The 15,015-nt window shown below is 41.7% G+C and overlaps 2 protein-coding genes across 3 annotated transcripts in view; both read left to right on the plus strand.

The window, feature by feature from the left end:
• sfmbt1 (Scm like with four mbt domains 1) overlaps window positions 1-1,798 on the plus strand; it is a 23,502-nt gene extending 21,704 nt beyond the window's left edge. For both annotated transcript variants that reach the window (XM_080461816.1, XM_080461815.1), the window contains one exon: window positions 133-1,798. In XM_080461816.1, coding sequence (XP_080317942.1) covers window positions 133-273 — 141 coding nt within the window. In that variant the 3' untranslated portion in view covers window positions 274-1,798. The remainder of the gene's footprint in view (window positions 1-132) is intronic.
• Window positions 1,733-12,957, plus strand: stimate (STIM activating enhance). Its single transcript, XM_080461817.1, has 8 exons — window positions 1,733-3,036; window positions 5,557-5,605; window positions 5,703-5,798; window positions 5,899-6,020; window positions 6,311-6,423; window positions 7,472-7,549; window positions 7,757-7,900; window positions 11,079-12,957. Exons 1-8 carry the CDS (start codon window positions 2,811-2,813, stop codon window positions 11,190-11,192), a joined length of 942 nt encoding a protein of 313 aa, XP_080317943.1. The 5' UTR covers window positions 1,733-2,810; the 3' UTR covers window positions 11,193-12,957.
• Window positions 12,958-15,015: the final 2,058 nt, after the last annotated feature.

Here is a 15,015-nt window from a genome sequence, read left to right on the forward strand (position 1 = left end):
TTAAAATGAGAGTTGGCTGCACTCTATTGTAGCAACTCTATTAACACTATTAGGATTGTCACGTTGATTCCATATATTTGTTGCTATCATGCTTGAAACAAATCTAAAGAGAATTTATGTGGGTTTTTTTAGGAGATCGATGGACAAGCACTGCTGCTGCTGAACCTCCCAACAGTGCAGGAGTGCATGGACCTGAAGCTGGGACCGGCCATCAAGCTGTGCCACCACATTGAGAGAGTGAAGCTGGCATTTTATCAGCAGTTTGCTACGTAGCTGATGGGGAAAGAAAATGGGACGCGACTGAACAGCGTTCCGTCCATCAGTTCTGTGAAAAACTTTGCAATTTCCAATTTTTGACTTTTTAAAACACTGGATATCTTTTAGAACTCCACATTTACCACATCCCGATGGATACGCGTGGACAGGAGAGACAAAACATGTCCTGACCCATAAAAAAAATGAAGAAGGCGGCTGAACATTTCAGAGGCTCGTTTGAGACGAGCTGAAGGGGAGCAGACCAAGGCACTTGTGTTAATTACATTAGAGATGCTTATTAATCGGCACATCTTTGTGTCAAGTCTAAAACTTTTCTTTCAGGATGGAACAAGTTGGGATTTTGCCAAGTTTTAATTATTGTTTCAGTCTTCCCATTTGTTTCCCCTTCATAAGAGGGACTGAGCATCACTGCGACAACTCTGTTCATTCTGAATTTCCAGCCCCTTTCCTTATCTTCTTAAACTGAATACCACAAAGTCCATGCAATCGATGTGTCATTATCATTCTCAATAGCGTTTGATACCTGCTAAAGGCACAAATCTAGTTTTAGTTTTGACTCATTGAAAAACAACTGTACCAAAAATGTGTTCCAACATTTTTATATAGGGATAACAGTTCAGCACACCTGTTATAAGATGGGACACTTAAAAGTAAGCACTTGGAAAAAAAAACATGTTTTTCAAAAGCTCCATCCTAACATAACACCTTGGAGGTTTATGATTTGGAGTCATCTGTTTTAAGAGTCCCTATAGTCCATCAAGGCTAGAGTAACAGTTTTTTAGTTTTGTTTTTAAAGGTCAAATTTTACATTGCACACAATCAATACTGATGCTGGATGTAATATTAACTAGTAATATTGATCATTTTGGTCTTGACATAAATTGTCATTGCATGTAATGTATTGGATTTTGTCGGGAAAATGCGATTTGAGATAATTTGCTAATACTACATTTCCATTTTTCTTTCAAATTTTAGTATAATTAACATTAGGGGCCTACATCTCAAAAGACCAAATTGCTTTGAGGGAAGGAACCTTGAAGGTGGTTCTAAGCAAGCACAAGTTGAAAAAAAAATAAAAAATACATGTACTGTATTGTGGTATACAATTTTGAAAGTGCATGTTTGTATATAGTGTATATAATCAAATATCTTTTAGTGCAACAGGGTGATTTGAAAGGAACAATATATTGAGTAAAGAAATTTCTGCATAAGCAATGTCTGAATGTCCAAACCACATTGTATATTTGCACAGAATGGGCTTAAACTGTATAACTTGAAAAGCAATTTTACAAATTTATGATGAATTGGCAGATTTAAAACGAAAAAGATGTTCTTAAAGCTTTTTTTTTTTTGTAAATCAGTTTACAAGTTCATGTAGTGTGATTTGTTGTAACGTGCTTCATTTTATGTGACTACAAACTCTTTTCTAATTTACTAGTAATTCCCTCTGTTCTCAAAGCGTCTGAGCTTCCTCTTCATTTGTTGTTTGGACATGATTTCTGCTCCTTAAGGAGAACAATGCAATAAATAAAAAAACTGAAAATAAAAGAATGAGTGGTCTTGTTTTGGTGCTGCGTTTCCCAGCATGCAGTGTGCGGCTCCGGCGTAGTCACGTGAAGGAGCGTCTGTCAACATTCGTAGGTGTTTCGGATTAACTGGTTTCCCTGTTGACTGGTGACCGACTTCCTGGCTTTAGCGTCTCCATGCTGGTAGTAACAGCAGCTGTTAAAATAACTCATGAAGGGCACAACAATAAGAAAATGTATTGTTATTGCGGCTAAACAGCGTTCATCGGGGCGGCTACGTATTGATGTCGGGTTTCTTAACAACTGCTGTTAAAAACAGCAGCAACGAAGTCTAGAGGAAGTCGTGCACCAGGTAACAGGGACACCAGTTAATCCGAAACACGGGCTACGCTAGTCAGGGGGGCGAGCCGTGACCTGCACTTATTCCTGCTCGTTTTTCTCCCTTTTCAAACCAAAACGATGTGTTTTTGTGAGTGGGCGTCAGGAGCGACCACCACAGGAGTAGTTTCCAAAGCGTGGGAGCGCGTGTAACATTGCTCGTTTCGCTTTAATGGGAGTTAGAAATAGCTTGCTTGCTAGCTAGGTAGGTAGCATCTGGATGTTCCTTTTAATAATGGACATTTGCACTTTGAGTAAGATAAGACTTCTGTTCCATAAAACGTGTTTCTGATTATATGAGTCGGTGGCGAGACGACGAGACATCAGTTTCGGGTTGGTAAGTTAAATGTTAGCTCGTTGACAAGAAGCGTCCAGGTCGAGCCAGCTTGGTGTTCACTGTTTAGAAAGTGAGCTGCTCCGCTCCTCTTGGAGAAACTTCCTCTGGACTCCACCTGGACTCCCCTCCTGGACTCCTCTCCTCCCTGGACACTGCAGCCATGGCCGTGTGGCTGTGTGAAGCAGGAGAATGAGACCGAGAAGATGTCACTGTGTTCCACCGTCGATTAGCTGACCGACCACTGCCGTAGAGGGTCTCGGTTGCTTCGCCTCGTCCAGCTCGTCTGTCCCACCATGGCTGCTGAAAGCGGCGTCGGCGTGCTGTCCCGGCTCGGAGAGGTGGCTCTGGCAGGTCCTGGAGGAGCGGGGCTGCCGGCGGTGTCTTTCACCAATACGTCGGTGCCCTCCACCCCGACTCCAGGTACTGACACCCGGGGCTGCGAGAACGGCGCCCTGATGGACTCGTTTGGGATTTTCCTGCAAGGTCTCCTGGCTATGATGGCTTTCAGCACGCTCATGTGTGAGTATGGCAGGACATGTGACCCCAGCTGCTGGACTGTGTCCAACAGCCCCTCTCCAGTTATCTAATATCACTATCGATCTCAGCTAGGGACAGTGTGTTATAATATACACTACATGCATGGAGTTCATCCACGTATCTTCTCTACTGGGATCGTGGAGTGGTTTGAGCAAGTCCCAGCTGACTATGAGAGGATAAGTCACCATCCATCACAGGGCAAACACATGGTCACACACTCTCATTCATACCTATGTGCAATTCAGGGTCATCATTAACCTTAGATGTCTTTGGACTCCCCTAAAAAGTCAAGCATGCACAGGGAGAACGTGCACACTACACACAGATATTCTCACTAAGAACAGTGCGAACCACTCCACCGCTCTGCAGTCTGCATGCAGTTCACTTTACTGTAACTCTACACCAGCCAACCTGTCTCCTTGGCCATGGCTGTAATAAACACTACTTCCTCTTCGTGTTTCCTGATGCATTTGACCTTCCCTGCTGCACTGACAGTCAGCTCTTAGGTTAGGATGCTGTTCAGACATTGAGTTGTTTCCCAAAGAAGTTAAGGCAGCAGTGGCAGGAACTGGAAGCGTTCTTCACGTTGATAGTTTATTGAACAACTCAAATTGTGATGAACACTTGTCTGTTAATTTGCTGACAAGTCATCCACGTACATCATACCCTAATAAGTAATAGTTGTTTTTTTCTGTTTTAAAGTGTTTTAAATCATTTGGCTTGTACACCAATCAAAAGCTTTGAATGCTTCGACACACACTTTTGAAACAGCATTTATTACTTGAAACCTTTATCATTTTATAACAGTTTAATTAGGAGCTGCCTCAGACTGAGTAGAGTTTGATATGATTGCAGGGGAGCTACTTAAAACTGTGTTTAAGATATCCCTTTATTTATCTCACATGTGGAGAAATTTGCGTGATCTGCAGAGAGAAAACATAGTTCGAGCGACCTGAGTGGAGTATCGGTGTGAGATGCTTTGAACGTGTGTCAGTGTTTGAGTTTAATGGCTGGGAGTCGCTGCTGTGATACCAGCAGAGGTTTGATGTGCTCTTTCGAGTTGTTTGAAGCACTAATGTGCAGCTGTGCTGTGAATCCTTTGTGCAGGTGGAGTTAAAGGACTGGAGTTCAGCAGAATGCTGAGATTGATGTTGTTGAGGGCAAATTCACACATCTGTGCAACTGAAGCTGCTTTTTCATGGCACTTCATGTTTAGTGTACCTCTTGTGAGAATGAGTTGTGTTATGCACATGGATAAGTCATCTGCCAGTTTTGGACAAAGTTTAGTTTACTTTGGCGCAGCACTGACAGCTCTGTGACCTAATACTTGAAACCATAGTACTGTACGTCAAAGCAGCCTCTCAGCAGGCCGTCTTGTTAGAGGGGGGAGAGAGCGGGCCTTGCATTCACGTCCCACCCAGCTGCAGGCAGGGTGTGTTGATTCTGAAGTCACACTTGTGTACTGTGCAGAAAGTGAGCTCATTGCTCGCAGTGCGACTCGCCCACAGGAAAACACAAAAAGCTGTCAGTGAGTGTTAGGATTGCACCGCAACACGCAGTGGAAGCCTACAAAGGTGAGACTGTAATGTTGATGTATCTCAGCATTTAGGAGTTTATGTAACTGGGACGTCTCTCATGTCAGCAGAGTTCAGGGGTTTGGGGGAGGGGGATACAGACAACAAGTCACTATTGTGGGGAACAACATCACTTGTGTTGCTATTTTTCTACATTTAATGATGAGCCTTGTGACATGAAAACCGTTCAGACTCTCACACAGACAGATGAGAATCACCACATTAAACAGACTTACACCTTGGAGCAGCCACTGTGTTGTTTGCCAGAAGCACTGGTTTGTAAATACTGTTATGAGGTTCAATTTATTCTCAACTAACGGCTTAAACTATATTACCACACTACTATACACTCAACTTGGATATGATTCACAGTCTGAAGTCATTTAGGGATCAGTTAAAGACTTTTCTAATTGATTTGATTCTGTTCTTTTCTGAGGTTGATTCCCTTTTTTTTTTGTTGTTGTTTTTTCAAACTAAACATCAGGATGTAACAATATTCAAGCTGCTTCATATGACAACTTTTCGGGTTATGGTTGAAAACAAATCTGCAGCTTTTCATCCCTATTACTGCTCTGCTGGAATAATTATTCACACATAAATTGAGCCCGTTGGATTCATTTTAACATCTGCAGCCTGTAGTTTCCCTGCAGCTTGGTCAGTTCCACTATTGAACCTTGCTGAATAAAAAAAAGTTTGCTGTCAGCTCCTGATCTGTTTTCATTTGGGCTTAACAGTTAATCTAGAAAAGTAATAAAATGTTTACTTGGCCTTTGGTGACTTACAGGAGGGTTGTCAACTCAGTGAGAGGAAAACATGAAAAACTTGAGTTTGATTTATCCTGTGCACTTCCATGTTTTTATGAGTGATCGGTCATAAAACCGCACCATCTGTGTGCTGCTTCTCCCCCCCCCCCCTCCCCTTTCCTCAGTGAAACGCTTCAGGGAACCCAAACACGAGAGAAGACCCTGGAGGATCTGGTAAGGCAGCTGAGCCTGCTTCAATTCATTTTACTGCAAAGGCATCGCATGAATCCTTCTGGGGTGCCTTGGGAACATCTTAATTGTGTCTTTTCAGGTTCCTGGACACCTCAAAACAGGCAATTGGGATGCTGTTTATCCATTTTGCCAATGTGTACCTGTCAGACCTCACAGAGGAAGATCCCTGTTCACTGTGAGTGTTTGACTGTTCTCAAGCTTCCTGCACGCTCCTCATGCATCAACAACAAGAATCTGTGGTGAAAAGAGTATTTATCCTCGTCCATCTCTTTCAGATACCTCATTAACTTCTTGCTAGATGCTTCTTTGGGCATGCTGCTGATCTATGCAGGCGTACGAGCCGTCAGCGCTATTGTAGAGTGGAGACAGTGGGAGTCTCTGCGGTTTGGGGAATACGGTGAGGTCCATTCTTAAATTGCCTTCAATGTCCAGTGGAGGGCAGTAGTCGACCTCTGTGCTGCAATGCAGTGTCATTTCTTCCACAGCCAATGTTTGCTTTTGTGCTGTAAATGGTTTTTGTACCCTGAAAGCAGTAAAATAATTAAAAAAAATTATTTCAACATTCCTTTATTGTTTTGCTATTTAGTTGTGATTTCTCCCCCCGGCTTGGTCTGACTCTAAATCATCACATTCTGTGCTTTGCAGTCAGTTTTACCCTGATGTTTTTTTCTCGTCCTGTGTGTGCAGGAGAGCCGGTGCAGTGCACAGCCTGGTTGGGTCAATGTATCCTCTACATCCTCATCATGATGTTTGAGAAGGTTCTCATCATGTTGGTACTCCTCATCCCTCAGTGGAAGAAGGTCAGGATGAAACTGTAATAGCTTGAAAAGGGTGCATTTAAACTGAGTGTCTATTATTGTTTTTATTCTTCCTATTCGGTAGAGATCACTTCACTACTTATTTTAGGATTTTTTGCAAAGTGATTATCACCCTGCTTTTGGCCAAATCCTGGGGAAAAAACAATTTCTACTGCTTCACTTGTACATATTTGATAGTTGATGTACTACTGTCTGTCAGTGAGGTAGAGAGTCCTTACATCAGTGTGTATCTGTATAAGACCACACTATATTGTAATCCTCCATAAAGTCCAAACCCAGTATGCCTGCTCTGCTTTTCAAAGTGAATGGGCAGAAATGTGTTTTACTGTAATTTTTAAAAATCCCACAGGTTGCTCATTATTTCTCATACATGACTGATGAGGTGATTAAGCCGTCTTTGTGTAACCAGGGCAGCAGAATTAATCACAAGTTGACTCAGAGAGCCCTCTGTTCTTTGACAGAGATGTACCCTGTACCCATTTGTACCCTGGATACTGTCTGTGCTGGAATCCCATGGAGGACCGTTTATCTTTTTTAAAAATAAAATTCATAATTATTAAAAAAAAAAACAACAACAAAAGGACCCGTCTAGACAGTTGGTTTGCATGAAGTGCTCAATTGTAAATCGGACTATTTGTGTGTGATGAAAAAACAGTTTTGGTCACCATAATAAAGGCCATGTGAGCAAGCAAATTTCTATATTTTATATGTTTATTTTATACATTCATACAAAAAATAATTCCCTAACTGGGAATCTAGCTCAGAATTCTAACCACTAGGGGCATTTGTAGACAAGTTGCTGTTTTCACAACTTTCTTTGGTGGAAAAACATCATCACAATGCTAAAAGTATAATCCTTCATATCACAGACGGTCTCAGGTAGTATATGTAGAATATATGAGAGGTCAAAAGTCCATCACACGGCTGAAAAATGAGGCTCAAGCAGCCAAAGCATGAGTTTATCATCACTTCCTAATGCTTCTTTTTATTTGTGCTTGCATGTTTGTTGTGTGTGTTTGTTTTGTTGCAGTTGGCTCTCCTCAACCCCATACAGAACCCTGACCTGGAGCTGGCCATCGTCATGCTCATCGTCCCATTCTTCGTCAACGTAAGTCTGCTGTTACTGTCTGGTGTTTCTTCTCCGGCCAAACTAATGCTGCACATGTCCAACAGGAATCTGTCAGTGCCTCAGTCATCCATGCATTCCCTCGTCTTATATGGAGACATTTACTGCTGTGAGAAATCACCTTCCATGGAGTTGCAGCGAGAAAACAAACAAATGAAAATCTAATTTTTTGTTGTTGTGTTTGTTTAGGCCCTCATGTTCTGGGTGGTAGATAATTTCCTCATGAAAAAGCACAGGACAAAAGCAAAGCTGGAGGAGAGAGAAGAGGATTCGAGAGGGAACAGCAAAGTGCGCTACAGACGAGCTCTTTCCCACGATGACTCAGAGTCCGAGGTAAGTCTCAGTGTGCACATAGTGGCAGTAAAGCCACGCTCAGCCTTTTATTTCTTCTGAAACTCCGGATCTCCCTGGTGTGACGTCCTGACTCGGTTGTAACCTTTTCCTGGTCACTAATGAGGAACGTGATCCAGAGCTACTCTGCGTTCAAAGATAGTTCCTCTGAGTGATTGTAGAACTCCACATAAGACTCACTGCGCATGTCGTACTAAATAGTTCCGCCCATTTGCAAGGATTCCTTCATGATAATGAATGCGGCGTGTGCTCTGCTGTCTGGTCCAATAAAGTGAACGTTTACGACGCCATCGTCTGAATCACAAGTGGAGACACATTATTTCTTACAGATAACCGATACTGAGTGGACCAAAACAACAAAGAAATACAATTTAAAGGAGCTTCAATGCTTATTGCTTTCTGTTCTCTGTGTGCAACGATAGGTGGTTTACTACATGTAAACAGCACCTACTAGTGGACAGACAGGAAAAACTGTATTTTCAGTGTTTCTCATCTAAATGGGAAACTTTTGAAGTGAAAATGCAAAAATGATGCGTTTTCACTTGAAGCGTTAAGTAAACAGGGTTTTTATTCACCCCATGTGCCTTCACACCGCCAGCTGACAACAGTGGACCATTGGAACGAGGTTTTTTTATTTGTGCATTGGTCCTGTTGCCATCTCTTTCTAATTAGAGCAATGTCTTCCAAACACCTTGTAATTTACTCCATTGCACATTACCCTCATTCTTTCGCGATCAGTAGGGTTTATTGGACCAGGGAGACGGCTAGAGCTTGGAGGACAGTGCATCTTCAGAGGAAAGGAGAGAAACGGGTTGAGAGAACTCGTTTAATATGCCATGTCACAGTAATAGTTCCCTGACTGGGAATTGAGATTAATCGTAAACACTACACCGCCAGGGACACGTGTCGGCAAGGTTATGGCTCAAAGTGGAAATAAATTGCAGATAAAACAGGACAGTGATTGAATTCCCATGTACTGGAGCTGTGACAGTGAACAGAGACACGGGCAAGGGTCCTTTGGAAGTTTTTAACGTCTGATGTTGTGATATTACAGATACTGTGGGGAGTACAGTACAGCATCTTCAGGCCTGTGCAGCAAAAGGTTTTATTATAAGCCGGCACTATGGAATAAAGTGAAACTCTAGCAAAACATCACAGTGCCTCTTTTTGTTTGTTTTTGTTTAACAAATGTTTGCTTATTGTAGGTTCTCCAAAACAAAAGTGTGTCTGATGATTCCAGCAATTTCCATTTTGGTTACAGTTAAAGTTTTACTTCAAACATCACAGCATGTAGGTATAGTCACTGCTCATTCCAGAGGTTCAATGAAGAACCACACAGTTTTTTTATTGTTTGCTTACAGTTTTTAAAAACCTTTTTAGACACTGCTCTTGCTGGAAATTCTCACATTTTTGTGGGTTTTTTGAAGACAGATTGTTTGTAGTTGAGGTTCATTTCATTGTTCAATTGTTTAGGAATTTATTTGAATCATCACGGTGGTGCAGACAGAGGGAGGTGTTGAAAGCATCTACTTTCAAAGAATGGAGGTGGCAGATGTGGGTCTACCAGCAGCACTGGTCAGCTTATGTGGGCCAGTGGCGCAATGGATAACGCGTCTGACTACGGATCAGAAGATTCTAGGTTCGACTCCTGGCTGGCTCGTTCAGATTTTAGTTTCTTGTTTTGAATTATTCCAATTTCCACTGACAGCAATGTCTCATCTAATATTGAAGTTATATTCATAACATTCATTCATAACATTCATTTATATTCTCATCGCATATTGAAGTTCTTTTATCTCAGTCTGATTATCAACGACGTACAGAAATGGAACATAAGAGTAATGATGTTTTCACTGTTCATTTCTTATTTTAAAGTTACTCAGTTAGTAATCAATTACATCGGTTAGGAAGAATTCGTTGTATTTTGCGCTTATAAAAGCCAGTTCCCTGACCGGGAATCGAACCCGGGCCGCGGCGGTGAGAGCGCCGAATCCTAACCACTAGACCACCAGGGAGCATGCCTATTTCGAGGAAATGTTTTGGGATTTGTGGTGTTAACTGTTGTGGAAGTTTCACCATTAGAAAATAGTAAAAAAAAAAAAAAAAAAAGCCTCAGAAGTGTGCCGCTGAATTTCGACACATGACGTTGACAAGCCAGCGGGGTGAACTGTTCGACAGTGGGCAGGTTTGTCCCAAGTGCGGCGCCATTGGTCAGATATTCCAGATCACGTGACGTTCACTGTGGCAGTAACGCTGCAGTGTGAGGCCTTCCCATGCTCTCCTGAACGCTCGCCTGCAGACATTAAATCCTGTTTTACAAGTCACAGATTAAAAAACTTACACGCTCATATTTTTCCTACTATTGTTGCAGTACATTTGGTGTAAAACATATTTGTGCACGTGTATCCATGTGAAGTTGTTTTCCACGAGTCATAGATTCTGTTGTCTTCATCTACAAATGACACATTGCGGCTCTCAGCTTAAATATATCTTAAATATAAAACTTTCAGTCAATGGAGAAAAAGACGGTGCTTATCTGAGACTGACGAATTTCACAGCCAATCAGGGGAGAGGATTTTGTCCCGCAGCCAATCAGAAGAGAGGGGCTTTTCTCTGTTTTGAGGCGGAAACAATGGAAAGGAGTGACGGGACGGGACATTTTTTCAGCTTTGCGTCTGAGTTAATTTATTAACGTGGCTAAAAAGTCAACACCTCTGCTGCTGTAGATTGAATGAATGTGTTGACTCTTAGCGGGAAGAACTTCTATCGTGCCTCAATACAGACAAAATACCCTCTCCTGATTGGCTGTGAAATCTGAACATCTCAGATAAGCACCACCTTTTTCACCAGATATCTCAGCTGAGAGCCGCTATGTGTGATTTGTAGACGAAGAAAACAGAATCAGTTACTCGTGGAGAAGAACAGTAATCAATTACTTATGGTGGTAAGAATTCATTTCGCCCTTATTGGAAAACACAGAATCAGAATCCAAGTAAAGGTCTGGTACCTGAAATGACAGAAAATGATCTATGTGATACTCTGAGTTCTGTTGTGAAGTGCAGCTTTGTGATTCATTCATGACGGTGTAGATCAAATGTTGTCTGCATATAAAAACAAGTCTCAAATTAAAAGCAGCTTTTCACTGGTTCCTCTTCCTCAGATCCTTTTCTCGGCCGACGATGAGATGGATGAGTCCGATGAAGACGATGTCCGTCGACTAACCGGCCTGAAGACGGTCAAGAAGAAGAAGCTTCGCATGGGGATCCCTGTTTGACCTGTGTGCCTGACCTTAGTGCTACGATCAAATCTCCTTTTGTAGCTCTTCATCAGCCTCTTCAGACCTAAAGAATTTACTGTACCTTTCCTGACGGCCATATGAACTGTACTATGGTCCTGCAGGCGACCTTTTATGCTTCGAAAGGTTCCTGGCTTCACTCTTTCAGCATTGCACTCCTCGGGTGAGTGGTGTGATTAAGGACACTGGAAAAAAACAAATCCCACCATGAACCATGTTATTCCCCTACCACTCTTAATTGAAGTATAATAGAAAACAAGTAACACTGGCTAAAGAGCCTGCTGTTCAGTGGCAGTGTGTGTGTGTTTCATATAAAGTCACTTGGACAGAACCTTAACGGGCCCAACAGATCCAAATATGATGCAAACGACACTGTCCGAAGAGCTGGTTACATCTGATAGCCTGACACGTCTTTAAAGTGATTGTATTCCTCATGTAGACTCCATGTAAACATTGTCTGTCTGTCTTTTCATGTTGGGTGTACCACCATGGCCTGCGGTGTGTGTGTGTGTTTGTTTGAATGAGGGTGTGTAGAGTTGCACACGACTCGGCCTAAGAGAAGCATTACTTCAGTGTTTGAATCACTGCATTGATGCAGCTCTGCAGCACACTTGTATATTTTGGATGTGATGTTACTTCAGATCAGTGGGAGCACACTAATTCTTGCAGCAATCTTCCATTTTTTTCATCTTCTCACAGAGACTTCCAACTCCTGCGTGCCGGTGAATCTGTCTGTCTGTCTGTCTGTCTGTCTGTCTGTCTGTCTGTCTGTCTGTCTGTCTGTCTGTCTGTCTGTCTGTCTGTCTGTCTGTCTGTCTGTCTGTCTGTGACTGTTTCACGGCTGTGCTCTTGTCGGTTTTTTGTCTCTGAATGTCTTAAGTTGAGTTTCAAGTGTTACTTTAGGGCCAAAATGGAGACTTACGTTTGCCCCATGTTTTTTTTTTTTATGTTTATTTTTTTTTAATTCTTTCACTCCAAATGAGCGAGTGGACATGGGAACTATTTCTTGCACAATTTCCCATTCATCAGAGCTTTCATCTTTCCTTTTGTATATTGTGTGACGGTTAATTTTGTTCTGAGGTTTTCTTTTGTCCCAGTAATGTGCCTGAGTGAACTTACCAGCAGGTCTTTGGTTGGTTTTTGTTTCTTTCTTTGGCTTTGTTTTCACCAGAGCTCCAGATCTGCAGGCACGAAGCAGCATTCAGCAGGCTCTGATGTTAAGATTGTGACATGCATAGACCTATAAACTGTAACGGTGCGCGTGGACCAGACAGCCGAGAGCAAGTGAGTGAGTGCATGTGTGTGTGTGAGAGAGAGAGAGTGTGTGTCGGCGTATACATACAGTATACCAGCATGTAGTGTGTGTACTGGGGGTGAGACTGCTGGTCCTGTTTAAAGTAAAAGGAGTGGCATAAACTGTGATGACTACGGTGCTTTGGATGATTTCATTATGATGTTTTTGGCTTGTTGGCAAGGAATATATGACTGTGCGTAAGAAAAAGGGGGAAAGTACAGCACCTTGCAGCCACTATGGGAACTCTCTACTCAACCAGGAAAAAATAAATAAAAGAGGGCTTTTAGCATTTTGCATTGTTGATGGACAACAAGTGACGGAGGTAAATTATCAACATAAATGCTTTTCAAATAAAAAGTGTAATGCACAATATCAAAAGCGGATGCATGTCTTCTTTCCAGGCTTTGTTTTGGAAATCTAAAAAAAGATAATAAAATCAAACCATAAGTGAACATGTCCGGTTTCTCTCACCAACGTTCAAAAACTGGATCTGAACCAGGAACAGAATTTGACCACCAGGGACGCGCTTCAGTGTGGATTATATGGTGAGTCAGTTGAAATGATCAGGATGACCACACAGATGGAGAAATGTTTCCACATTAATGATCATTTATACATTTTGACAAGTGAGTCTGATCATAATATGAATAATATGTTTGAGTTCCAGCTCCATGTGGCCAAATGTTTTACGACTTTGAAGATGTAAATAGTGTAATAGGAATCTAATCCTAATCCTGTAATCTCTAAATTGTAAAGCATATGTCGAATTTAGGCACCTTGGGCATTTGAGGCAATATTCACATTGAAGGTTTGCCATAGGTTGTAAAAGAATTGTTCATTAAACGTGAAGTTACTACGAAAATAATATTTTGTTGCACTGAAACAAAGGCGTGGGTTTAGAGTTCTTGTTCTTTATAGATTAATATGCTATAATTTAATGGTTAAATCTATCATGATTTCTCCTCAAAAAAATTAAAGTAGAACTAAAATGTTCAAAATTTATACACGTCTGTTTAGTAAAATTGGGATTTAAATTCAACATTATGTGTGAGGTGTGATTGCTCCTTAATGTTGATGAATGAATTTGTAAAACTTCCCTCCGACTCATGGAGAATAAGCTCCTTCCCTCGTAGTCAACATGAACTCGTGAGAATAAATGAATATAAATAACTCCACGTGTCTACCACTGGATGTAGTTCCCCCGCCATTACAACCACCTGGCATCCACTCATAATTGTGCATCCAGAAATAGATTTGCTGCTTATAGCGTCTTGAAATTCATGGAGGGAACACACAAGCAGTATTTTGTCATCAAGAGTCATCCTGCTCTGAAAAGCACATTACAGTCGCATCATCAGTTTCAGCCTGTTTGTCATTTGTTACTTTAAGTGGACATGAACTTTATGCGCCGTTGTGCTACAAACATGTCATTTACAGTGTTCATTCTTTCTCGATGTTGGGATTTTAAATGCTGCTGGTGGCTCACTAAGTGCTTATTGTAATACTCTTAATTGTTGCTGTAGAGAAAAGTGAAAACATAAGATGAACACATGTTTTGCCTGATAGTGAGCCTGATTAGCATTCATACAAACAGGTTGTTTTGCTGGTTGATAGCAGCTTCTCACATGTTTGATCTCAGGTCATGAACTTCTGGACAGTTCTGATGTTCTAACAATATTTCCGTACTGTCATGTTCAATGTTAGGAGGATTTCTTTAATGAGTTGCAGCCTCTCAGATGTCATGGTCCCATTGAGTCTCATCATCATGCACAGTTAAGACTCTGATTTTAGATCATGATGCCAAGTCTTATGACTCATTTTGTCCTTACCAGCTTCTTACAGCTTTTTAATAATTCAATAACGACAACAGTCATGTCAATTAAATGCTTTTAGCATTTTTCAATTCTGACATGAACATACTGTAATATTTTCAGATTCTGTATTTTTGATATTCATTTGCTAACATGTTCAAGAATGAAACTAAAATATGCTTGGAATACTGTTATGGGGAGTAATTCTGAAATATTTGGAAGTTTCACTTCAGCTTTGTTTTTGTTTCAATAAGGAACCATTGATATTTCCTACTGCTTGCCGGACATGACTCAGCCCTCCTTTAACTCCAACCTGACAGCGAGACATTCTGTCTTCTCGGTTCAGCCCTCAGATTGTTGGTTCATGTGTTGACTGTCTGAAAAGGTTTTGTACAAGAAGCCGAAAAGGAGAAGCCCATGCTGGTAGCTTTGGGAAGGTGGAGTCGAAGCCACTGGAGATGCAGGGAGGTGCTGCTGGGCGTTGTTCGCTCTGAATTTTCCTCTGCTGAATCCCACACTTACATTTAGGTTCTGTTTGCCAGGACCAGCAGGAGAGGAGGAGGAGGAGGCCTATTGCTGCTGGTGTTGTGTCCTGCATTATCAGCTGTTGGTCTGGAAGAGATGGGAAACCCATTCCAGTCCTCATGTCACACCTAATAATACACACTGACAACAGGCAGAGTGGGTCCAATGGTTG

The sequence above is a fragment of the Lipophrys pholis genome, assembly GCF_963383615.2.
Source record: "Lipophrys pholis genome assembly, chromosome: 4".
NCBI classification, from domain to species: Eukaryota; Metazoa; Chordata; class Actinopteri; order Blenniiformes; family Blenniidae; genus Lipophrys; species Lipophrys pholis.